Raw genomic sequence first — 27,939 nt, forward strand, 5'->3', positions numbered from 1 at the left:
GACTATTGATAAATACTGACAAAAAGTGTTCTTTGACAATGGATATAAAGAGGAACTACTCACCTATTGCAATTTATTAACAACGTTAAAAAAAGAGATAAAACAACTTAATATACAACATATATATATATTTTTCAATAGGAATTTTTAAATAAATTCCTGTTGGTTTTTATCTTCACATTTTATTTCAAATAAAAAAGCCAACTTTTTTTCATATACTTTTTCAGATTTTACAAAAGTTATTTTTTTTTTGTTCATTTTAATGTTTCATAAACAGAAGATATAATAATAAAAAACAAGGATGTTTTAGTTTTTGTTCTTAAAGAAGAGAGATGGTGTATATTGAAAATAAAAATTCATTTTAAAATATAGTATGTATGTATAATTATAGTTAAATAAATGTATACAATAATAGATGGATAATCATTCTTCATTCTTTTATAACTTTCCTACATCATCATTTGCTGCTGTTCGTCTAGATAATAGTATTTTTTTTTAAATTTTTTTTAAAGAAAACAAGGATGGATGCATCATAATAATTTTTGTTTTGTTGTTTACTATTTTATAATAATTAATATTATTGTTGTTGTTTTTTGTTTGTTTTTTAGATAGAATAAAACCAAAGTGTTTCAATGAAAGTCCGTTTGGTTATAGAAACAAAAATAAAGTAAATTAAATAATTTCTTGTTTAAATATAAAAAATAACAAAAAGATTTCAGTGTTTTTGCCAGGATTTAGAAAAATAAAACACATTTTTAAAGATTTGTTTTTTTGTTTTGTTTTTGTATTGTATATAATATTGTATGTATATGAGAAAATTTATAAACTAAATTTGTAAAAATAAAATTAATATAACAAAAAAGCAAATTAAATTACAAAAAATAAAAAAATACCGCTACTAAAATTGCTACAATTTTTTGTTTTAAATTATAAAGAAATTGTGTTTTTTTTGGAGGGGGGACAGGGACAATTAGTTAAAGGTAAAGAAGTATGGGTGGGGGCAGGTTTTGGTTGGTGTATAATATAAAAGTAAAGAAGAAAAAAAAAAACAAAAAAAATCTATAAATTTAATTGCATTTGTTTTATTTTAATCAATTAGATATAACCAACTAACTAACAAACTTTGCAAGCAAGCTGGCTAACAATATACATTGAAGACAAATTGCTCTTCTTTTGATTTTTAAAGTTTCTTGTTTTTGTTGTTGTTGTTTGCGCAGAGTATTAAAGTAAAATATAAACGCCTAAAGAAAAAATTTTAGGCTGGAATAAAAGTAACAATTAAATATAAATTAATTGATGTTTAAATTAATACATATATAAATATATTTTTTAAGAGAGGATGTTTTTAACGAAATTATAAACAATAAACCAATTGCTGGTCTATTGTTTATTGTTAAATAAAAATGTTTTAATTTGTTTGTTTGTTTGTTTGTATGATGAGATCTATATTTTACAGCAGCTCTTTTGTTAACAAACGCCTGTTACTTTTTTCATTTTCGTGATTTTTAAGCGGCTGCTCACTTGCAAAATTTGTTAACAAGTTTTACATTGTTGTTTAATATTTTATAATTTTTAAACATTTCTTATACACATTTTAGGCGTTTGGGTATTTTTTTTTTTTTTTCAAAGACTTTTTAGGTCTTTTATAATTTTAAATGTAAATAAAACTTTTGTTTTTTTTTTTAAAAAGAAACAAACACCTTTTGCTTACAAATATTATAAAACTTTAAATAGTAAGAAATTAAGTTTTATAATTTCATAAACAAATAATGTTAAAACAAAAGTTTTATTTGTAATGAATTACAATTATTATTAAAAAAAAAAATAAAGTAAATTGTTAGAGGAGAAATTTGAAAAGGTAAGTTTTAAAAAAATTAACAAATAATTCAATTAAAATTAATGTTTTTTAAAGTAGAGTATATAAATGAAATTGAAAATTACAATTCCAATTAAATAAAATTATAATTTAACAATTTTTGTTTTTTTTTTAGTATTAAATATACTTTAGGTGTTAAAAATGTTTGTTTTGTTATTTTTTAAGTATTTTATACACTACTTGAAATTGACAAAAAGTTTCAAATGATTTTTTCGTTTGTTTTGGTTAAACATAATTTACAAAATACTTTTTAAAGGGCAGACAAAAGTTTTAAAACTAAAAAACCACACAATTTAAACAAAATTTTCAATTTAATTTTTATATATTTAAGATTTTTGTATAACAAATTTAAAAAAAAATTAAAATTTACTTTAAATTGTTTAAATTTTGTTATTTCTTAGTTTTCTTTTTCGTTTTGTTTGTTACAAAATCATTTAACAAAATATTCACAATATTACAGTGAGATTGTTTGATTGATTTTAATAGAAATGAGAGATTTGAATCTCTTAAAATTTGTACTTTAATAAAGAAATCAGAAAATATAATTTTCTCTATAAAAATAAACTTCTGTAATTTTAATAAAGAAAACATACATTGGTTTTGTGGGGGGTGTTTAGATGTTTTGTTTAATTACAAATAAAAAATATGAAAACTATTATAAAGGTCCAAAGGAAAAACAAATATTACGGTATTTTTCTATATTTTAATATATATAAAAGACAAATGAGTTTAAAAAGTATTTAATTTAAATTAAAAACTATTAAGACAAAATTATATTTTTTTTAGAAAAAAATTGAAAGGAAAACAAACATTGAAACACTCAGAAACTATTATTAATTAATTATTTTTAATTTAAATATTATTATTCTTTTATGGTAATTAAGTTTTTTTTTTTGCTTTTTTAAGAATTTTATAATATAAAGTTTTGATAGATTTTTTTGTAATTTTTTGTAAATTTTTTTTTATAATTTTTGTTTGGGTTTTTTTGTTTTTTTTAATATTGTTTCTTTTTCTAAAGATTTTTTTCCACTTAATTGTAGGCTCTAGTAGTAAATTATATAATTATTTATATTTCAATATTTTATGTTGAGCGAACCCAAATATATTCAAGAAGAAGAGAGTGTTTTTTAAAAGAGAAACACATACTTTTCCGAACAAATAAAACGCTCAGACAATAAATTCCGCAATCCCCATAGTTAAATGGCATGATTAAAGTTGAAAATAAAATTACCTTAAAGTGTCCTGAAACACTTAAGCTAGTTTTAGTTAACAACTTTCAAAATCTCTCCAACAACTGTGGACTGAAACAGCTGTCGTTTATGAATAAAACATGTTGTTTGTTGTTGTGGTTGTTTTGTGTTTTTGTTTCGTAGGTTCGGATCTACATCAATCCTGGTATATGATGGTCCGCTTCCAAAGTTTTTGTTTTGTATTTTTTTTTATATTTTTGTTTTTATATATAACTTTTTTTTAGATTTTTTGTTGGTTTTTTTTTTTCGCTATGGTAATAATAAAATTTGGATATTAAACTTATTAATTGGTATTCTTCATCTTAAAATATCATGTTGTTGTTGTAGTTTTTGTATCATAAACTTTTATGTATGTAGTTTTTTTCGGTTAATTTCTATAGCTTTTGTTTTTTCTTTACAACACTCCTGTGGTTTGTGGGTGGAGAGGGTTTGAAAAAAGTTAAAGAATATTATGATGCAATTTGTTTTGTTTTTTTCTACTACTTCGAATGTTTACAAAAATATACACGCATCTCCTGTGTTTTCCTTTTTTTTTCCTTACAAAAGTTCTTTTTTTAGTACGAGTCAGTTAGAAAGAAAAGAAAGAGTGAAATAAATGAAATTTTAAAATCTTGCAGGATATGTTTCTTTTGTTTTTGTAGTTTGGTGATGTTTGTTTGTTTGTTTTCTTTCTCATCCACTTGACGTATTTAGTTTGCAGTAGCTGCAGTGTTTGCTTTCTCCTCAAAACTCTTGGCTTTCCTTCCATATCTGTTTATGTTTTCAAGTTTTGGCAGCATTTGGTTAATGTCTCTCTGTGTTCCATTTCTGCTTATTTACACTTGAAACTAAATACGTTTTTTTTCTAATGGGGCAAAATTTTTCTTTTTTCTTTTGTTTGTTTGGTAGAAAATAAAAAATTTTTTAAAGTTTTTCTATAGCATATTTCATCCTGTTTTATGCTCTTCTTTGTTGTGTTCTTAGTGTTGTTCTGGTTGTTGTTGAACGCCTCTGAACTCGTACTAACATTGTTCGAAAATTGGAATAATGGGTGAAGTTGGCCAGTCCTCCTCTTCTTCGGAACTAATACTTTCGGTTCTGTAAGTAGATAAAGAAAATGGGGAAATTTTAGAATGTTGCTTTTAAGTAAAATTAAGTTTATGTGTTTATGATTTAGAGATAATTTTAAAGGTTTTAAAAAATTTTCGAACATAAGTTTGAATTTTCGAAATTAAGTTCGAATTATGGAAAAATTGTTAAAAATCTTCTTAAAAGCTTATTTAAAAGCTTAAAAAAAGCTTATTCTTAAAAGCTTATTTAAAAATTCATGAATTTTGTTTTTATTATGTTCAAATTATTGAAGTTCGAAATTGGAAAATGTTAGAAATTGCTCTCAAATTATACAAAAATATATTTTTATGTCTCCTCATGATTGACAAATCATTTTAACAGTTTCAAAATATGTTCGAACATAAGTTCGAATTTCCGAAAAAAAGTTCGAATTATTGCAATTTAAGAATTTTCTTAAAAAGCTCATATTTTGAAACTATATATTTTTTTAAATTATTACAATCATTTTCTAATATATTTTTCCCATATTCCCAACTTCTAAATCGTAAACAACCTTCATCAATTATACAAAATAATTATTCTTTGTTTTGTTTTTGTTACTATATTTATTAACAAAAATAGTTTTTGTTTAAAATAAATAGGTTATCATTATGGACAAAACAAAAACAAGTTGAAAGTATTTGATTTGCTAAATAGAAAAACAAACAAATCATGTGAAAACACTCGGGAGAAAGATTTGATTGTCACACTGTGAAAAACAATGAAAAACAAATACTTAAAGAAAAAAATTTTATCATAAATAAACTAATTTACTTGTTAGAAAATTAATGAAAGTAAACAAATTATTAAAAAGAACTAACGTCACAGACTAATAAGTAAAAAAAAAAGATAACAAACTACTTTTTTGAAAAACAATAAGAAAATATAATAAAGTAGACAAAGACCAAGTTATCTGTAAAATTTTGGCAGGGACTTTTCATTATACTCAAAAAAGTCTTAAGTATCATGTTTTTTGTATTAAAAGTTTAAAAATAAAGTTCATTGACCTTAAAAATCCTTCTAATTTTAAAATGATAATCAAATTTAAAAATTTTAAATTAATTCTGTTACTACTCTATACAAACTCATCATTACATATGTATATATAGAATCAGATTACATCTGTTACATTTAAGTTCTTTAAAAACAACAAGTTTCTTAAACTAATTTTCTTTTGCATTGTTTAAGCCTCATTTATTTGACCTTCAATTGCTTAATGTTTGAAATCTTTTGAAATGTATTTGTTGTTTCAAACATTTATAATAAAAGCAGTCAGCTAAAGCTTAACAAAGCAGACATGTAGGTGTGTTTTGACGCACGTAGAAAAAAACCTGAACAGATAAACAAACACAAATATTAAAGAAAAAACTTTCTAAGTGCCTATAAAAATAAATTGCAACAATAAAAGTGCATTGAACTTAAAAAAGAACTTGTTGTTGATATTTTATTTTAAAAACTAAACAACAGTTATAAAAAATTTAAATGTTTATAGATAAACAAAAAAATCTAGAATATAAAAAAATAAAATTAAAACAGCAAATTTCAAACAACAACAAGAAAGAAAAGATTGGCAAGAACATAAACATTTTGCTAAAAGATTAGATAAGATTGTAGAAAATAATTAACAAAAAAAAAAACAAAATAAATTTAAAAAAGACAAATTTAAAAGGTTTAAAAAACAATTTCCAATTAAATGACAAAAAAAACAATAATTTAAGAAAATATGGAAAATCAACATAACGCATTATGCTTATGAATAATAAACAACAAATCTTGTTAAAATATTTACGTATTTACTTTGTTTTTTTTTTTCGAATCATTTCGATTTACGTAAATCAATTGGCAGAGTTCCCTTACACACCTCTTCCTACCAATTTATTCCCCCCAAAAAACATCAGCACCAAACAACAACATATTTATTTTGGTTTTATGATGTAGTATGAAAGATTTCAAAAGTGTGTACACACACAGCCCTACATACCTAGCCATATAAAAAACACAGATAATATATATGTATGCATATGTACCTATGTTTGTACAAATGTTGTATTATATTATATAGGCTTAGCAAATTTATGATAATAATAAATACAAAAAGAAATAACAAAAATACATCTCATATATTCCAAAAAATAGAAAAAAAAGTCTCATGACAATGTTAATCACATACGCAGCACTCATACCGAGACATTTAAACAAATACTCTAACGAAAAACTAATAAACATTTGAATTTTTTTTAGGTTTTTGTTAAAAAAAAAACATTTTTGTTTTTAATGGAATAATTTAGAAACTTGTTTATGTCAGCCATCAGCACACAAAGTCACACTTTTTTCTAATTGTTGCTGTTTATGTTGTTGTTTTTATAAATTTGCAATAACAACTACTTGGAGGGAGTAATATTAAACTAAAAATAGCTACACGAGTGTTTAAAGTTTATTTATTTGTTTATTTGTTTTTCTGCCATCGATTAGAAAATTTAATACGATTTTGTTTTTAAAACCATTTTAGAAATTATTTAAATATTATTCTAAAACAACCTGGAAGATTACACTGTAAATCAATTAAAATACAATGAAGTAAACACATTAACTAAATATTGGCAACAGCAACAATTCGAACTGAATTTGAAAAAAAACATTGACAATAGAATTGTTGCCTAATTTCATTTCACTGCTAAATAGCACATTTCTTTAGATTAAACTTCTTTTCAAACTGAACTAAACATTTTCTTGTTTTACATTTTTTCCTAATCTAATAAATTTATATAAAAAATTAAAAAAAAAAGAAAATCTTCTTACCTGGATCGTAAACCATCATCCATAGCATTAGTAATGCCTTCATCAATGGTGGGCAGGTCTGTTGAAAAGCGATTGGTTGGACGCAATACACGTAAAGTGCGGCTAGATAATTTCCAAACCAAACGTTGCTTATAGGGTTGTTTATTTTGTCCATTGTAATGGGACAAAATACCCGAAACAATACTAAAACCGCAGGTGAAGACACGATCGGGAATCTATAATAAAATTACAAATAAATTTAATTAGTTATGAGTTTAATTTTAAGTTTTTTTTTTCATTTCTTGTAATAGAGAAAAAACTTACCCTCATATATTGTTGCAAGAAGAGTATGTATTCAAAGACATGCTTTAGTTCGGGACTACCACGTGTATATGATTCCTTAATGTGAAAATCTAAATGCAGGCATATCAAGACCAAAGCTAAAGTGGATGGTGTAATAACAGTTGTTTTTACATCACACAGCAATATTTCCAAACGATTTTCCAATTCTTCCAATTTGATGAGTTGCTTGTAGAATTCAAAGAATTGACCGCCAATTTCTTTAGCCAAATTACGGAACAGGGCAAAGTAAATGCGCAAATAACTGACCGAGGTAATGGGTGCATGACCCATTTGTACGCCCAATTTATTGGCAATTACACCAGCCATACGCTCCAAATCGCCAGCGGTGCAACCACACTAAAGAAAAATAAACAAAAATTATAAATTATCACAAATACCAAATATAAAGAGAGGGAATAATAAAGAGTAAATAGTTTATTTCTTCTTAAATACACACCTGTGATATTGTTACCAAATCTTCGGCGGGTATAGGCTTCAAATTCAATTGTTTTATGGCCAAATGGAAAGAGGCCACACTCATGCAGGCCATGTGTTTGGGTTTAACTGCCATGCGATCCAGAAAACGATCCACTAAGCTCATGGCCGAGAATAGAACATCGGAGGGCAGCTCATACCAAATTTTAAGGCAACGTAAAACATAAGCGGAGCCATCACGACCGCCAGCTGTAACTTCACGCTGAAATTAAGAAAAATACATATTTTTTTATTAAAACTTCAAAAGAAATCGTTAAAATTGCTGTTACAACTTACCCTTGATTCCTTAGGTAATAATAACACAGTATGATATTTATCCTGTAGAGCATCATATTCCTTAAGAGTATTGTAAAGCTCCTCAGATGACATCGATGTTAGTTCATCTTCCAAATTGTTATTGCTACTACTACTATTATTCTTCTCATTGTCCGTGAACGAAGGCTCCATGGTTTGGTCCATTAGATTAGGTGTTGTTTGATGTTGTTGTTCCAGCTCAAATTTCTGATAATCTAAGCCAGCAGCACCCGGTGTTCCATACCGGCCCTCGTCAGACATCCTCATCCACTCAGTTCGCATCTCTGCAGTGTGGCTGCTGCCATTAATAGCCGCAGTATTTGCAGATTCAGCTGCTGCCGCCGCCATCGCCGATGTTGTGGGCATCTCATTCAACTGAGCGGCCATCATTTCTCTGGCCTTGGCCGAGGTGGTGGCTTGCTCCTGATGATTCATTTGATGATGGTGATAGGCTCCTGCTGCTGAATTACCTGCTCCTACCAGGTCTTCTTGTGGCTTTGCCGACACAGACATCGATGTGCTCTGCTGCATCAACTGCTGCTGCTCCTCCAAAATGCTGTTAAAGCCGTAGATGCTGTTGTTCAGCTGTTGTTGTTGGTGGTGGTTATACAAATGACTGCTATACAACTCCTCGGAGGCGTAGTGTTGGTATTGCTCGTGTTCGTTGTTGTTCAGAGTATTTGTTAAACCACTATCAGCGACGGCGTAATTGGCGGCAGCAGAGTAGCGTACAGGGACAGACATTGTGAGGGCTGGCCTAGTACCTATGTTTAGTTGTGATGGGAAAATTTTTATGTTTTTTGGATATTAACAAAAATTTCTTACTTTTTTTTCAAAGAATTTTCTTTTTACTTTGAAAAAAAGCTTTCTAGGCCGTTTAAAAGGTTTTTAATAATAATTGTTTGATTTTATTTTCAGCTTATTGTTTTCAATGCAAGCACTAAAAACAATGGCGATATCAACGAGTTTAATTTCAAATAGAAAACTAAACTCTCAATCTTTTATATGAATTGTATTTATTTTTAAATTCTTTTTAGAATAAAGTTATTTTAAAGAAACTAAATTAAGCTTTAAAACTTTGATTTTCTGTTAGTTTTGTATAAACAAGTTACCTTAGCTTTCGTACGAAAACTAAAAGGTGCCCAACCTAGTTATTCTTTAAATTAAAATTTTGTTTTAAAAAATTTTACCGAAAATAAAATTTATTGTTTGCTACTTGTGTTGTACACACTGGTTAATTGAAAAACAAAAGTTTTTTTAAACGCACTTGAAAAATGCTACTTCTGTTTGTAAGCTTCAATAACCTTAGTACTATTCTTTAATTGGTTTGTAGAAGATTTATTTTATGATTCTTCTAAACCAATATTTCAACAATTTGCAAACAACAAACAATGTAAACCCTCACTATGTTTGTAGTAAATAATTTCTTAGTTTGTTTTTTGATGATTTTGCTTAAAGTGTACAAGTGTTTTTTCTTGTGGTACACTAAAAAGCTTTGTCCCAATTTATTTGTTTGTTTTAGGCGATTTTAAAAAGTACGCTTTAATTATTTTATAAAATATTTTCAATTTTATAATATTTAAAAAAAGCACAATTTTTGGTTTATTATGTTTTGGTTCTATAACTTTTTTGGTAAAAGTTTTAACGATAATAAACTCTTGCACTTTTTTTCTGTTTCAAATTTTTATTTCTTAAAAATTTTGTTCTACAAGTTTTCTTTTTCGAGTAAAACTTAGTAGTTAATTTGTTTAAATGTTTCAAAATGTTGTAGTTTTTCAACGTTGTATGTAATTTTGCTAAATGATATTTTTCCTTATAAAAACTTACAGTCTGTGAGAAGGAAGGGGGTGGGAATAAAATATAAAAAATAATTAGTTTAAAGTTGAAATAAATTAAAAAATAAATCATATTTGTGGGTGTGTTTTGATTGGTTCTTTCTGGAATATAGTGAAAACTCAATTAAATAAAAGAAAATAATAATAATTAGTGGTAATTGAAGGAAATGAGTTATAAGAAATATGAATTCGTGCAAAAAAAATATAATAAAATGAAATAAAATTTCTTTTTGATATTTTTAATAACCAAAATATGTTTACATTATTGTTGGAAGGCTATTTTTTAATTATTTTTTTGGGCTAAAAAAAGTAAACAAATTTATTTCCAAGGTTTCTCTTAACGATTTCAATGCTAAATAAAAACATGTTGTAAATTTTAGAAAATAACAACAATAGAAAATGTTTTGTGTTTTAATATAATTTAGTAAACAACATTGTAAATTTATGAATGTCTAATTTTAGAAAATGTCTAATTTTATTGTTTAAAAATGTAATATTTTGGATATAAATAGTAAATATACAAAAGTAAAAAATATTTCTTAATGTTGCCACTGCTTATCAATTACTAGCTGGTGAGACTACCATATTGTTTTAAAAGAAAGGACATGTGGCAACTTTCTTATTTACTACTTTTCTTTTTAAATCCTTTTGTTTACATTTCAATGAACCTTAACCTTTCTAGTTTGAATTGAGCAAAAAAGTAACAGATTTGTTAACTTAAATTTTGTTCAATTAATATTTTTTACATTAAAGATAAAAAAACCCAATGACAACAACAGTAGCATTATTCCCAATGACAAACAAAACTTTAACAGACAGTAACAGCAACAACTAATACAAAATCGGTAACATGTGTAAAAATTTACAAAAACTAAATATTGAAACAAAAAATTGTTTGTACGAAATAATTACGGCAGCTGTTGTTGGGGCTAAAGAGTGTGTAAAGCAAGTAATTGATAATGCGTACAGCAACAACAAAAAACCCCATGAAATTAATATCTTAACAAACTAACAGACAGATATTGTTTAGATAATAAAATGTTATATTGATTTTTTTATAACCCACTTCAGTTAAAACAACATTACACGTAATATTATGAAATTTTTTACTAAAACTTCTAAATTAAACAAAAAAAAACTTACAACCAAAAACTTACAAATTTTGTCTAAACAAAACTTAAATTTATGGTGTTAAATAAAGAAAAAAACAACGAGATATTTAGCACGTACGCAGCAATAGCAATAAAAACATAAACAAAAAATTGGAAAACAAAACATAAACAACATAAAACAAAAGAAAACAATAAAGGAAGAAAAACAATCCAAAAATAAAACTCATTACAGCAGATCCCCAGTTGTTAGTGTTTTATTTATGAAAAAGAATGAGAAGAAAAACATAGAATGAGAAAAACAAAATTACAACATAAACACTAACAATAAATGGATGAACTGATGACTGACGTCCATTGCAACTTTAAACAAGTTGCATCCATAACAAAATACTTAAGGCGTTGATTGCAATTTGAATTAAAATAATAAAGCAACAACAAAACGGAAAAATGAAAAATATATTACAAAAAAAAAGCAAGTAAAGTTTTTTATTATTATTATTTCTTAATGAAAAACTTGTATGTCTGTCTGTCTCTGGTTTCATTTTCTAGGCATTTTTTTATTTTAGACAGTCTGCTGTTAATAAAACACTTTACTGGGTATACAAACGTACGTACATACATATATATTTATTTAATTTCATTTCATGAAGTATAATGAAAAGAAAAAAACTATATAATTTAGGTCGCCACACAATAATTATATTTATTTATGGGAAAATCGTATTAAAACGGGCAACAAAAATAAAGAGTTATACAAATCTAGGGAGAGCAGCTAAATATATAGCATTAGAGTAGCTCCTGTTATAAAGGGTCTTGCAAAATTGCAATCCAACATCAAATTTAATAGAATTATGTCAACACTACACCTCGAAATTAAAATAGAAATTTACAGTTATTTGTTAAGGAAAGAAGTTGCCATATTTTGCTTGTATTTGTTTTTTTTTTTTTTTGTCTATTGCGTTAGTTGACTTTCTCTCTCTGATTTGTACTATGGCGAAATGAAAACATTAATGCAAGTTGAAAGAGAAAATGAAGCGCGAGAAAATGAATAAAGCGACTGGCTTGTAAAAATGTTACCATATTTTGGCAATTTTTACTTAAAATGTTAAGAAAATAATAAAAATTTGAAAACTTCTTTAAAAATCTATTTTGTTAAGCAATTTACTGTTTGTTATAAAAACATTTTAATATTCTTTAAGTATATCTTTAACAAAAAACTTTATTTTGTCTTTATTTTAATTATATTTAATTAACAAGCTACACAAAAACTTCCTTGGTTAATTTTCTTGTTTATTACCTTCTAAAAATTAAAAAATATATATACTCAAGGTTTTTTTCTTAAAGGTAAAAAATAATATTCAACAAACGTAAAGTTAGTTAACTTTGAATTTTAACAAATAATAATGAAAAAATATATGTATGTACAAAATAAAGTTCATTAACAAAAACATTCAGTGTTATTGACATTAAAATTTAATGCATTTAACAAATAATGAAAAAAAAATATTTTAATACAAAACACATATTGTAACAAATATACAAATCGGGAGGTAGAACCAGTCATAAATAAATAAACCACAAGGAGGAGTTCAAAAAACTTTATAAAAAATTCATATAAAAACAGTTAAAGAATATAAATTTGAAATAATGAAAAATCAAGGAAGTTTGTTATTTTGTTTTTAACAAATACTTATAAACGGTAATAAAACAATTTAGAATATAAAACAAGAGCAAAATAACAAACAATTAATGCCATAAAATTGGCACAACTCAACTAATTTGGTAATAGTTTACATAAATTTTTAAATACATTTTATGTATTTTACATCAGGTACTAGGACTTTAAAGACTGTTCTCTAAAGATACCGCTTAAAGTTTAAAACAGTCTGAAAAATAATCTCATATTAATAATTTTCTTATAAAAAATGTCTCCATTATGAAACATATGAAAGAAGTTTAGTCATGTAAAATGACACATTTTTTATTATTATTAAAATCATAGTTCGTCATAAATATGTACATAACTTTTTATTTCCGTTTTAGTCATGTATTAATTTAAAAAATAAAAATAAACAAGAAGAATAGTATAAATAATAGATATGATAAACCAAAACAAAAAAGCATACAAATCATAATTTTATTTTAAAACATAAAAAACCCGAGCAAAAAAAACCGAACCTATGAGAAGAAGGTCACGCACCCACAGAACCTGTTTAACATTTTTCTGTTTATTCTTTTGTTTTAATATTTACTAAGCTGTTATCAATATGAATAAATAATTAAATTCTAAAATTTAGATTTTAATAATAAAAAACAAAATGAAAATGAAATTATTTTCTTAAACCAAAACTGTACATTTTTTTTGTTAGGTACAAATTTACTATTTTATAGTAAAAATAGTAGTAAATTTTAGGGAGTAACACAAAAATCAACTCTAATACGCAAAAAGAAGAAGAGAGCATAGAAATAGTAGTAAAATAACAAAACAAAATAACGGCCTACAAAATAAAAACTAGAAACAATAACAACAAAAAAGCAAAGTTTCAAAGTACAAAGCATAAATTACACTCACACGCACTCATTAGAAATATGTAAATATATATGTGTAGGTTTTTTATGTTTATGATTCTCAACATACTCAAAAATATAAACAAAAACAAAAAAAGCTTAACAATGGCGATACCTACATAGTAAAAAATTTATACAAAGTATTAAGTAGTTGTTGCCCCTCTCTAATTCCCCTTTACTAATATAAAAAAAAGCTCCTACCTCTCCCCTTTGCTATAGTACTCTCTTGATCGTTCTTTTGTCTATTTACTCACTATTTATTTAAGTTAGATTGGCTGGGTTTTTGTTGATAACAACATATATTTGAAAAAAAAAAAAAAAAAAAAATCACACATACAAGAATATTAGTTTCTTTGTTCCCAAAATCAGACGATATTTTTAAAATAAAATTATAAATCTAGATTTGGTTTAAAACTTTTGAAAGGTTCTTTAAAATTTATTGCTAATTTTATTTTCAATTATGTATTTATTTCAATATGTGTACTTTTTTAGATTTAATCAAATATCGAGGAGATTCAATTAGAATTAAGTAGTTGGGGAAATTATTCAATTACCCAATTTTCTCGATTACTAATCGAAAATTTGAATTAGAGAAAATTTAATCGTATTCTAAAATACTTGAATTAGTTTTAATATTTGTTTAGATTTTTAACAAAAAATCTTTGGAATCTTGTAATAAACAACTTTTTGCTAATAATTTGTATTTTTATATTTTTAAATGTTTAATTTATAAACTTTTAAGTTTTAATTCAATTAAAATCTTCAAGTCGTAATTACTTGGTTATTTAACCATACATATTTGAATTCTAAATTAAATTCTCTTATACCTATTTCAAATTAATTTGTAGTCTAGACCATATTAATTAACAATAGTTTTGTTGTTATTTATAGGTACACATACCTACATATTTAATTTAATTTATTTTAATTTGTTTTTTTCTTTTGCACCATGATAATGCGAAATTTTTTTGTTTTTGCATTTAAATTTATATTTGTTGCTTTTTTCGAATATTGTTATTTTAATGACATCAATTTAAATTTGAAAAACAAAATAACAAGATCTCGTGTTTTTAATATATTACTGGAGGAGTAGGGTATCAAAAACATGCAAAAATCATGCTGAAGCTATAAAAAAACTATAAATAACCATAATTTATATTAAAATCTTTTAGAATTTAAAATTAAATTTTTTTTTAAATAAATGGAATTATCTAACAAAAAGTTAAAATCAGAAATGCTCAAATGAGGTCACGTTATTTAAAATTATTTTTTGAATTTAAAAATTTTCTAAAATTTAACAACTCCAAATAGTATATCTAACACTAAACAGAAAAAGTTGAAAATTGTAAACTCAACTTTGCAAAAAATACCATTAAATATATTTTAGTTTAAAATTTCAAACACTTTTGTTTATCAATTTATTATTGTTTATTTAAGTTTATGCTTTTTATGTTAACTTGAAGGTGTGTGTGTGTTTCTGCTAGACGCAGCAACTTCAAACAAATTTCAAAAAAATAAAAAGTTTCTCTTTTTTAGCCATATGTAATTGTAAAACAAACCAAAAACAACAAAATTTATTACGCAAATTTTTGTCAAGTTATTTTTTTATTGTTTGCTTGTTTCTCTCTTGAAAATTTTGTCAATTGAATTAAATAAATATTTTAATAGATAAAATTATTAAAGGTTTATGTAAAAAGATTTCAAAACTAATAAAAATTATTATTGCAATTGAGGTTATGTTTAATTTTTATTTGGAAATTTAAGAGATTTAAAAGATATGCAAATAATTGGACTTTGTTGCTTTGAAAACAAAGTAAAATTGAAATAAAAATGAAAGTGTTAACTAAGCTGAACTGAACCCCGGTTGTAAACGGGACTACTCCGGGCAGTTTTATCAACAGCAAGTTTTCCCCCGGAAAGAACTCTCTCTATAATAAAAAAAATAGTTTACCTACAAATTATTAAAAGTAATGTTTTCAATAGAAAGTGTACTTTAAACCAGTATTACAAAACTTTAGCTAAACTAATAAACTAAGTTTATATTATTTCCAAGTTATTTTATGACTTTTGTTGTGTTTTAATTTAATGATAATAAACTTGAAATTGTTTCATTTGTTACAATTTGAATGCACTTGAAAATAAACAAAAAGAAAAAGCAAAAAACCATAAAATAAATAATAAAAATCATTAATCATATTGTTGTTGTGGCTGTTTGGTATAATTTTAAATTATAGATAATAAAAATAAAAAGCCAAAGACGTCACACAATGACAACGATGATAATGATGATGATTATTAAGATAATCATGGTTGCTTTATAAAACTAATTTAAGAAACCCAATTAGGTTTTACTACAAAAATTATTAAAACTTAATTTTCTTACAAATTTTTTTCTGAAGGTCAATTGTTGAGTGTTTTGTCGAGATTGAAAAATAAAACAAATATTGCATAATATTGAATAAATGCACTTTAGACAATAGAATAACTAAAGTACAAAAAATCAACAAAAACTTCTTATCAAAAAGATTACGTCATTATTGTTAAAAAAGGTTTTCAATAAAATAGATTTGTATTAATGACATATGAGTCATATGATTTGGTTAAAATTTCATTAAAACAAAGAGCTATTTAACCATTCTTAAAATTATTTCATTTTATGAGTAATTTGGAATATTTCCTAAACTTAATTTGCACAGTGAGTGACCTTTATACATGTTTATAGAAAAAACTATCATACCAAAATATTACTATTGTTAGCCTTGATAATTTTAAGAAAAAGAAATGGAAACGGTAGCCCACAACAAATTAAATTAGAAAATGTTACACACAAAATCGATTTTCTCTTCTTTTTGAAAGTAAATTAAAACTCTACCTATAAAAATCTTTATTTATTTGGCTCGAAACACCCTCTTTACAAAGTTAAAATAAAACACAAACAAAACTCATTTCTTTGAGCGTTTTATTTAAATAAAGAACTAGGGTGATCAAATCGTTCTTAAGTCATGTGTAAGAAATTTTATTTTATAATAAAAAACACCCTAAATAAATACAAGTAGGCAATGCAGATGTCAGTATCTAAAAATAGCTAGACATCGTTGTAAAAGGAATGGGCGCATGCCAAGTGTAGTTTGGGTTTTAGACTGGTGACAAGTAAAACTAAAAATATAGATAAAAACAGCTGCTGCTGCTATCAAAGGCGTCAAAAATTACAAAATTTTGTAACAAATATTACAAAAACTTAGATTATAAAGCAGCTATATATAATAAAAAGGAAGTTGGTATTGTTTAAAAATTGAGTTTGTTACAAAATTGTTTATTATTTCCTTTATATAAACAATACAACTTTTTTAAAACAGCTGGTAGTTTAGAGTTTATATTTAGATTATTTTCAACATGATGCATTTGTATTTGAAATTAAAAAATGTCAATAAAATATTCAAGCTATTTTATATTCAAAATCATTTGCAGTCATTTGATTTTATCAAGTTCATTGACTTAGTATGTAAACTAATAAACTTTAACAAATTGTTTTTTTTTTAAGGAATTATAAACAATATTTTGTTCAGGTTTTAAATAAACTCAAGTGTTTGTTTGTTATATTGAATAAATACAATTGTTAGAAAAAAACAACCTTATCAAAAACTTATTATATATAGTCAATTAATAACAAATACTAAAATATGAGTTTGCAAAAAATATTGCAGTAGTAAAATATCAAATAATAAATGAATAAATTTTTAGACTTGATAATGTATGTATAGTGAAAAGTTAAATAGAAAGCCAATGATGATCGTATAAACAAACACACATACACATATGTTTCAGCTAACTATAAATAGTATGAACTAATTTTATTAAATTGATCATTGGACTAGAAAAACAAAGGAAACTTTTTGTGTTTTTTTTTTTTTTAACTTGATAATTAAAAAGTTACTGACATTTGCTTAACATATTAGAAGCGACAACAGACAAAAAGGGTTTTAAATTACAAATAATTTAAAGGAATGTTTATTACTACTAAAGTCAGCTGTTTCATATGTATTGAAAGCAGAAGCAGACCGACCAGCTGTTTGTTAGTGTAAACCATGCACCTGGTTTTTTGAATTTTTTGTTAATTTTTCAACATTAGTGTAATATTTTCATTTATTCTATTGTATCCAACTCAGTTTTAATATGGCACGAGTGATTTTACCATTTTGCTCTTTATATGATAAAAGAATTAAAGGGGACTTCAGCTTCAATTATTTTACATTTTGTATAATTTATACATAAATTTAAGAGAAAAAAATTGTGTATATACCTTGGTGTAATAATAAAAAATAAACTGGTTATCATTGGCTTGGCATTGATTTTTTTTAAATAACTCATATTCATTCCTCTGGGCTGCTAGAGAAGTGGGTTTTCGTTAAAAAAAGCAGCCAATAAAACATGAAAACAATGAGGGTTGAAAAAATATTTCAAGCTTATAAATGTCAATCTTTATAAAGGGTGTTAAATGACGACGACGACAACCAGTGTCATATAATAAAAATACCGTAAATTTCCAAATGCAAATGTTTGAAAAAAATATTCTAAAAAAGAGGGTTGCAATGAAATTTCTTAAACACAAATTGTTAATAGAGACAAAAAATCTAAAGGTGCTTTAAAAAAACTTTTTAAATCTGCATAGGTATAAAAATATTGGGACAATATCTGACATTCTTTAAGAAGTATTTGGCAGAAAATTTTGAAAAATATTTTCGAAGATAATCATTTAGTTTATGTAAGATAAAATATTCATTATTTGATTAGTTTAGTATTTTAAATAACAAAAAAAAAAAACATTGTGAAAGCAAATCTTCAAATATCAGTAGGTAGAACAGGAAATAGGAAACCTAGCCCGTATAAATATCAGAAAGCAGTAAAACTCAAAAAAAGGGTTCAATATACTTTAAGACAATACAATAGAATAAATGTAAACAGAATGAATGTAAATCCATACATACAATGTATGTAAAGTAAATAAAACTGAAAAAACTGACTTAATGATTTTGAAAACAGAAAAGGCATAAAAAAAGAAACTAGGGGGTAAAAAAGATAGAAAGAAATTTTCTCAAGCTACAAATATTACATAAAATAAGTGTACGATTGCAAAGAAACTAATATTATAGTTTCTTCAAACAAGCGTTTGTTTACAAAAAAAGGTTCACAAAATCCAAAAAATGTAATCTTCTAATAAACATTTGTTTTTTGACTTATTATTATATATTTATGAAGAATGTGATGTTTTAACTTTAGATATCTCTTTTTAACATTTTAAAGATTTATAGTCATAAAAAAATTAATTCTCATCAAAACTTGAAACATGATTTCATTGAAATAACAACAGCTACATGTCAAAATTTTAAGAAGAGCCAGCGGGTCATCACAATTATAATGTACTGTGGTCTTACGTACAATTAATAACAACACCTGCATTACAGGAAAAAGTACAAAGCAAAAATGGTAAATAAAAAGTTATAAGTATAGTTGACTTAGGCCGACTATATGATATCCTACAACATTACAAGGTAAACTATACACAAATGCATTCCTAGTCATTGTTGGATGACTAATCACCAATCTGAGTCTTGTTTAACTAACTTGATGGCCAAAAATTGATCATTAATGACTCAAATGTGATTCAAAATTTCAAAAACAATTTTGATTGGGTTATAGATATGTATCTAATTTTCTCATTCTATTGGTGTAGGGTACAATAACTATGAACCACCACAAAAAAAACTGGTATGTAAACAACAAATTTATTGGACTGGCGGGGATATTAATACAAAAATAAGCAAAAAAAAAAAATACAAAGGTTTCTCTTTAACAAACGTCAAAGCCAAAAATAGTAGTAAACATAAAAGAAAAACATAAAAAAACAAGCAACAAATATAAATAAAGAGCTAAAAACTAAAACTAACGGTTTAAAGAAAATCAACAGAAAAAATACAAACTAAACAAAAACAATTGTACAGTTTTTTTAAGTTTTAGTTCCTAGTTGGATTTTATACAAAATTTTAGATATTTGTTTAATAAACAAAAAAAAAAAAGAAATTCAAATTTAAAATTTTGTTTGAAAAACACCCACACACACACTTGAGTGTTGTTTAAAACCCCTAAATGGGGTTTATCAAGAAACAGACCAAATTTTTAAGGTTACGTGCGAAGGTTGCACTACACACAACCAAAATCAACACAAAACTACACTGTCTTAGTCCATTGTATAAGCCCCACTCATACAATAAGGAAGTTTATTTGTTTACAACAAATAAAATTTTTAAATAGGTTAATTTAAACAAATTATTTTGCCATATTCATGACCTAGAAATTGAAAAACTGACAACTTTTTTAGGCATAAAGCTACAACAGCAGAAATACAATTAAGTTACATAATTTAGGAAAAATATTCTTAACAATATTATTTTTGAAAAAAATTAATATCTTTTCTATAAAGAAAATATAAAAAATACAAACAATTTTACTAGTATAATATAAAAATTGTCTGACGCAATTCTACAAAAAACCTGTAGTAAATTGTATTGGTAGTAGTTCACACAGTATATGGAAAGATGAGAGTCAATACTATTTTTTGCTCTCCCTGCTGTTGAATAAAAAAAACAACAACAGCTAATAAATAGAAATCATCTGTTATACAGTATTTTTATTATAACCAAAAGTAGAATCTAGTAAAAATTTATATTTTTAATAGATTGAGATACTCATACTACTAAATTATTTTTTCTTTTAAGTTTTTTTTATTTGAAAAAAAGTATTTAAGTTTAATTATACTTAGAGTGTATGTGAGTAGCTATTATTTTTGTAATTATAAAGAAGCAACAAAAATAAATTTGGCTCGGCTTTAGCTCTCTTTTAAAAGGAATGTTATGAAAAATGAAACAAAACGAATTTGAAATAGCAACACAAAACAAAGAAAATGTCTAATTTGATAGATAGTAAAGTTGCCATATCAAGTGATTTTTTTCATTATCATAAATTAAAGAATCTTGAAAAAATTAATTTTAAATTAAACTTTTTTTATAAAAATTAACAAAATTTTACATAATAGATACATAAAATATTGTGTGTATATTTAATCAATACGCAAAAATTTTGTCTGATGAAATGTTTTGTAAATACAGAAATCTTAACCATAATCTGCAAAATTTCTCTCAACTTGCAACTTTTACTTAAAATGATGAAATTGGAAACTTTGTAATTTAAAGAAAAATTGAGAATAAATTATACCTAAAGACAATAGGTATTATTTTTGCAAATAAAAATCTGAGTAAATTTAAAAATGTATTTACAAGTTAATTTATGTATCTAGTTTCAATATTAAACTAACTGGTTACTTAAAAACCCAGTAAAATCTTTAAAAAATATTATTTTTAAATCTAATTTTTAATCAAAATTATTTTTCATATATTTTTGTAAACAAATTTATAAAAATTTTTTTAAAAGCTTTTCTTAAATTTTAAATTTATAAAAATTTAAGAAATTTTTAGAAAAATCTATGAAATAACACCAAAAAATATGCAGAAACAACTTGGAATTGAAATCTGTTACTTAGACTCTCATTAAAAATGTCAAATTTGAAAAAATGAAAAATAAAACCTCAACACACCACTACAAACACCCCTTTTTACAAATACATACAAAAGTCTTTGTTTAAAATTTTAATTTTAATAAAAAAAAAATCAGGCTTAGAAAACTTTTTTTTTCAAGATTGGAAATAATAGTTTGGTTTGTTATATAAAATATATATAAATTTAAATAAAATTCTTACATTTTGACAGCCATTTTTGAAAAGCAGGAGGAATGTTCTTTTTATTAGTTTATTTGTTAAAATTTATTGCACTTTTTATTGTTGAAAAAATGTTTTTGATTATTGGGACAATCAAAAACTGAGCCGTTGCTTTGTGTTTTGAGGATGAATTGTGAGATTTTTTTATGGATTTTAAGTGTTTGTATGAGTACAAAGTGTCTTATTAGTCTAAATGATTTTTTTAACTAATTTGTACTTTTATAAATAGATTTTTTTTAGTTTGTAAAAAAAATTTTATTTAATTTAAAAATTATTTTAATTAATTTATATTATCACAAAAAGTTACGAAAATGCAACGATTTTTTCTTTTCTCATTTTAATTTTTATACAAAGTTTTTCAATTCAAATCAGACGATTGATATTGAAACAAAATTTTTTGTTAAAAAAATTTGTTTCAAATATTCATGATTTTGGTTTTATATGTTCCTCCTTGGCAAAGTAAAATCGATTTTTAGGCTTTGATTAATTAAAACATTTGTCAAGTGTTTGTTATTTCTTTTTGTGAGGGGGAGTTGAAGAAAAAGTTTTAAACGTTGATTTTAACAAAAATCATAATTCACACACACGTAAACATTACAGACATAAAAGAAAAACACTAATATTTTCTTTTATTTTTTTTGAAATGTTAATGTTTTATTATGGGTATATTTTGTTTTATTTGTTGTAGGTTTTTTTTTCAATTTCTTGTATCTAGTATTTATTTACTCTACTTCTCAAATATACGTTGTTTTCTCAAATGTTGTTAAACTGAAACTAAACTGTAGTTCCAGTTCACAGTATAAATTCAAACATATAAAAATTTTCTGTTTTCTTGTTTTTTCGTTTCTCCTTCAACTACATTGATTTGACCATGAAGATAGGAACGTTATGGCATTCGGAATGAAACATTTATAGCAACAACAGTAAAATGTAGAGATGAACAGCTGTGTTTGTGTGTTGTTTACTTGAATGTAATAAGAAAAAAAGTGAAAATCTTATTTCAAAAAGTTTCTCAAAAATGGCAATGAAACAAATATGGCTTCCCGTTATTGTAGATGACAGGAATGGGAAGATGTGTAGAGAAATTTAAGAAAAGATATTTGAACGATTTTAGATACATAAATACAAATTTAAGATTCGATGAATATAAATTACATGGAAATTTAATGTTTCAATAATTTTAAAGTAGGCTTTTTAAAATTTATTAAATATTCACCTATATCACCTATCACGAATAGAAGTGAAATTTCTGTTCCCTTATTCCCCTCGAAGGGAAAATTGCTATCGTGAGCTTGTTGTGAAGAATTCATTCACTATAGTTGATTATGTATTCAACAGCTGTTCAATGTTTTCAAAATTCCATCAACAAATTTCACAACAGTGAAATTTTTTTCACGACAAAAAAGTTAGTGAATGAAAAAAGTGAAAAGGGAATATATTTCACGTGAAATGTTGCGATAGGGGTGATTGTGTAAATTATTCGTAAAAAACTGATTTTTATGACCTTTGACCCCAATATCTTGCTTAGCGCGAACGATAGTTATGGTGACTTTTAATACCTTATTTTAAGTTTATATAAAAATATTCAAATTTATATTGAGAAAATTCTGAAATCACACTTCATATTGAGATAGAATAAATCTTAGAATTCTAATAGATTTTTAGAATTCTAATGGAAATTTAGAATTCCATCATTATATTCCAATGTACTACATTGTATGTTGTATTTTCTCAATATTGAGTTGATATAGAATTTTTTTTGAGTTGATATAGAAATGTTCAATAGCTTCTCCTTACCTTTATTAATAAGGTATTAATAATATAATAAAGGTAAGGAGAAGCTATTGAACATTTCTATATCAACTCAAAAAAAATTCTATATCAACTCAATATTGAGAAAATACAACATACAATGTAGTACATTGGAATATAATGATGGAATTCTAAATTTCCATTAGAATTCTAAAAATCTATTAGAATTCTAAGATTTATTCTATCTCAATATGAAGTGTGATTTCAGAATTTTCTCAATATAAATTTGAATATTTTTATATAAACTTAAAATAGTGTAGAATACATTAACACAATCATTTATGTTAAATTTTTAAATTGTATATTTAAAAAACAATTACATGAACACTGCCAACCCTGCTATGTATTATTTATATTTTAATATGTTCCGTTACTAAACTGTTCCACTTGATGTTTATTTAGTACACCATTATAAAATGACAAAACAATGACAATGGTTTGTTTAGTTTTCGAGTGTGTGTGTTTGTTTGTATACAGATATATCTATGTATATGAGAGAAACTGCAAAATTAAAATTTTTACAAGACTGTATGTAATGTAAACAGAAACTCAGAGAAAAAACAATGAACTGATTTGTTTTATTTACAAGGGAGGGGGAAAGATAAATAGAGAGGAGACATAAAAAGTATGTATTAATATGTCTTGTTTTAAGGTTTGCAACAAAGTTGCAGTTTTTCTTGGGGAAAATTTTAAATAAGTTTTTTAATGTCAGTGAGGGAGTGTTATTTATATTACGAAAGAAATCAAATTGTTACAAATATTAAAGAAATTTAAATGATTTTGGAACAGTTCCACAGCAGCCGAAAGTTCTTGCTTGAGGGGAAAAACTAAGTTGAAAACTTTGGACGAGTATCTAGTGCTACCCTTACTTGTGATGGACTTGAAATCTTAATTATTCAAATGCGTAACAATTACATTCCTTTTTAAAAATACTTGAGTTAAGAGAATTTCCAATGTAAAAAATAGGTAATAGGTATAAAAAAACAAGGTTAAAGAATAATTCAGAAGTGGATAATACATCAAATAACGTACGTGTAACTACCTTCTAATGTATAATGGTCAATCAGTCAAAGATATTAACAAATATGTATGTATGTACTCTAAACAATATTTTAAGTTTAATTAATTTATAACAAAATTAATTAAAATTCCTAAACAATAACTAGTCTTTTTGTATTTAATATTTAAAAATAGAATTTGAATAATATGTAAATTAAATTACATACCAACCATCTGTTAAATTTAACGGTTTCGATATTAACTTTATAAAAAAAACCCACTAAAAAAGTTACAAATTTAAATTCAAATATCTAACTAACCTTGATAGCAAATAACAAATACCTAAATGAAAGTCAAGGAAAATATTTAGCTGGCCAAGTTCAAGTTTAGCGGAGAGAAAATCTTTCTCGAAATATCATTTTGTATTACCTAATATTAAAAATAAATTGTTTATTAAACAAATATCTATAAGTAAAAATTTAAAACATCATCATCATCATAATTATTAGCTAAATAAAGACGTAAATATTTAAAATTAATAAATCTATATAGCTAGATGAACAAAAATATTGTACATATGTATTCGACAATAGTATTCTTATGTAGATAAACAAGTATGTTTAGTATAGAAAAACATTAAATAACAAAAGTAGCAAATTTATAAACAAAACAAAAAATATTTAGCAAAACAAAAATTGTTTAATAAAAACAGCAAAATATAATTAAGTTGTTTAGAAAGAGAACTTTTGAAAAAAAAAAAACAATCAAAACAACTTATACATATATTAGCAGCAAAATTAATTATTTTCGACTAACTGACCTTCACATCCAAAATAAAAATAATTTTGTATGATTACATTTTTTGTTTTAGTATGCAATACAAAAAACTTAAAAAACAACAAATTCACAACAAAATCAGCTGACATTAAATAAAACAGTTTTTGTTGCTGTTGTTGTTACTGTTCGTGACATGAACGAATGCATACGAGCTAAAGATCACGTCAAAAGAACTGGCCAAAATAACAGTCTTAACAAATTACCACAAAGAAAAAAAAAACATACATAATCAACAACTAAAAAAAGAAATGACAACAAAAATATCTATAGAAAATACTATATGAAAAAGAAACAGCTGTTCCAAATTAACAACAATCTAGTGCAGCTGATGATATCGAAATAATAATAAAAAGAAAACAAAAAATATAAAATAAGAATTGGCCCACCACAATAACTTCTTATGAATACAATCAGAACAATTTGTGCAGTTGTTTAAGAGTTTGCTTTAAATTGTTATTGCTTTTTTTGTTCTTTACTTTCAAGCCAATAGTTAGTTATAGACTGGCGTACGTAATTATTGCTCAAACTACGTGAATCGATAGATTATTTTTCAATATATAATTCTATTAACCTCTGAACTGTATGAAATGAAGGAATAATAAATAAAAACTACAACTTGTAAGAGAACCCAATGACGCATATTATCAATTTGAAACAGTTATTGTTGTAGCTCCTCTTCACTATAGAGTATTTTTTTTTTTCATATTTAAAATTTGGAAAAATCAATCACTTTAAATCTTGGGATTTTAATTAAAATCTGTTAGGATTTCAAATTCTCAATATTCGTTCATAAAAATAATTAAGCAAAATTGCTAAATAGCAAAAATTTACAGAAGTTCTCTTTAAAATATAGTAGTTAGGAAGAGATGTAAAAATCTCTTACAAACTCCTAGAAGAACGCAGAATCATAACCCCTGTATTCTTAGACATTAGTCTTTACTTTATGTTTTATTTAGCTCTTTTTCTATATAAAATTACTATAAGCCATCAACTTTAGTATATTTTTATGAAAATGGTAGGGATAAGATTTTATCGATTTGGAAGGCCACGTAAATAATGACTTTGTCCCAAAAGGCACTTAAAGTGATATACACGTTTTCTTCTAGGTTAGTTAGATCTGTAAATGGAGACAGATACTTGTTGGCCCAGTACTAATAGGATTCAATTTGTAGTATAACATGTCATGAAATGTCAGAAGAGTAAAGCCTCGGATATCTCAATATTATAGAGGAATCTATGAAATATCCCTAGACCATAACATCCAAACATTATGATTCATGGGAATGTTCCCAATTCCATAGCTAGAAGAGGAAAGGAAAATTCAAAGAACATTTCTAAAGATGAGTACTGGTCATTTCTTGATTAAAGCATTTATCCGCATAATTTCAGAGGGACAATAAAGATCCAGATTACATACATATGTATCAGAAAACTTATAAGCACCTTGAAATTAATCTGAAATAAATTGATAGTTTTTATTATTGGAATACATTATTTATATTACAATATCCCCTTTTATGTGCATTTTCATCACAACGAAGTGCTTATGTAAATTCACCAAATCTTATGTTATTTGTAATGACTTTTCCACATCTCTTTCCTCACTTTCAATTCCAAAAACAAAATTTAAATCATTTTATAAAACTAACGAAGGTGAAGGGTATAAAAATATGTGAAATAAAATAAATTTTACATAAATAATAAGTTTTTGGTTTATTAAAATAAAATTAAATATGATTATGATTTTGTTGTCATTTTCTTTAAGTTATATTTTTTTAAGAAACAAATTAATTACAAACCAGGCCTAAATTTGTAATACCACACCCTACTTGCTACTGATATTGAGATTAGAACAAATTGGTAAAATTTCATAACAATAAAATTTAGTTTAGTAAACAAAAAATTATAAATAAACATATAATTGATAACACAAATAATGGATATTTATTTAACGCTTATATTACTTAAAATCATTTTCAATACATATTTTGAAATTTCATAATTTACTTTCTAAATTCATCTGATCCAGAAATATCTAAAAAAAATGTTCATACATTTCCCATATGGTCTATAATATGTATTCTACAATTTTAATTTAAAAACTAATAAAATGACTAATTTAAAAAAAGCAAAGGAAAGCTCTTTAAAATAAACTTTCAAAACTATTCGGTCTGTCTTTGCTTAACAACACTGTAACAACAAAAAACAATATACTACTTATTAAAGCAACTCTATTGCTAAGGTGAAAATACCATAAATACGCAATTACTGGGGTGGTGAAATTATATCACAATCACATCCAAATTAGTACATATACATTTCCACAAATTTCTCTGATAAGAAATCTCTGGAAAAGCACGAAACTGTTATATCCAATTAACTGTTATATCTATAAAATAATAGGTTCTTCTTCAAATACACTTCAAATTAATTATAATATTTACACTTCCCTACGTCATAGCCATTTTTTAATGAATGAGTGACGTTTTAATGAATGCGCATGCTGTTGCTGCTCGTATTTCACCACTCCAATGGAAATTTTGCTTACTTTTTTTGCCCATTTTTAGCCTCACTTTTTCACATTTTCAATGAATTTTTTCAGACTTTTCGTTGATTTATCAATTTGGAAGATTTAGGAACACTTACCCGGATGCTTCTGCAGTTAGAATCAGTTTTCTTGGTTTTTTAATTTGAACGAGGACAAAAGAAAAGTTCTCAACACGAATTCAACAAGAATTGTGACACGGAATATTTTTCGACTTTGACATATTATTTTTGTCGTTTCAATTTTGGTAGCACTGATTTATGTTTCAAATAAAGATGC

At 25.0% G+C, this 27,939-nt stretch overlaps 1 protein-coding gene across 4 annotated transcripts; it reads right to left on the minus strand.

Moving 5' to 3' along the window:
- Positions 1-304: 304 nt before the first annotated feature.
- On the minus strand, positions 305-27,929 carry LOC119616174 (cyclin G). Of its 4 annotated transcripts, XM_037972493.1 has the most exons (7): positions 27,762-27,927; positions 25,303-25,305; positions 8,107-8,888; positions 7,793-8,032; positions 7,318-7,692; positions 7,015-7,229; positions 3,362-4,203 (listed from the first exon to the last, which is right to left on the minus strand). In XM_037972493.1, the coding sequence occupies exons 3-7, from the start codon at positions 8,866-8,868 to the stop codon at positions 4,128-4,130; spliced, it is 1,668 nt and encodes a 555-aa protein (XP_037828421.1). In that variant the 5' UTR covers positions 8,869-8,888; positions 25,303-25,305; positions 27,762-27,927; the 3' UTR covers positions 3,362-4,127. The 4 variants fall into 4 exon arrangements, with proteins under 4 accessions (XP_037828419.1, XP_037828421.1, XP_037828422.1 ...); XM_037972491.1 differs by lacking the exon at positions 25,303-25,305 and having other exon boundaries at positions 305-4,203; positions 27,762-27,929; XM_037972494.1 differs by lacking the exon at positions 25,303-25,305 and having other exon boundaries at positions 8,107-9,954; positions 27,762-27,879.
- Positions 27,930-27,939: the final 10 nt, after the last annotated feature.

This window comes from Lucilia sericata, unplaced genomic scaffold, assembly GCF_015586225.1.
Source record: "Lucilia sericata isolate MDLA Ls3-8-SP2 unplaced genomic scaffold, ASM1558622v1 Contig000061F_arrow, whole genome shotgun sequence".
NCBI lineage: Eukaryota > Metazoa > Arthropoda > Insecta > Diptera > Calliphoridae > Lucilia > Lucilia sericata.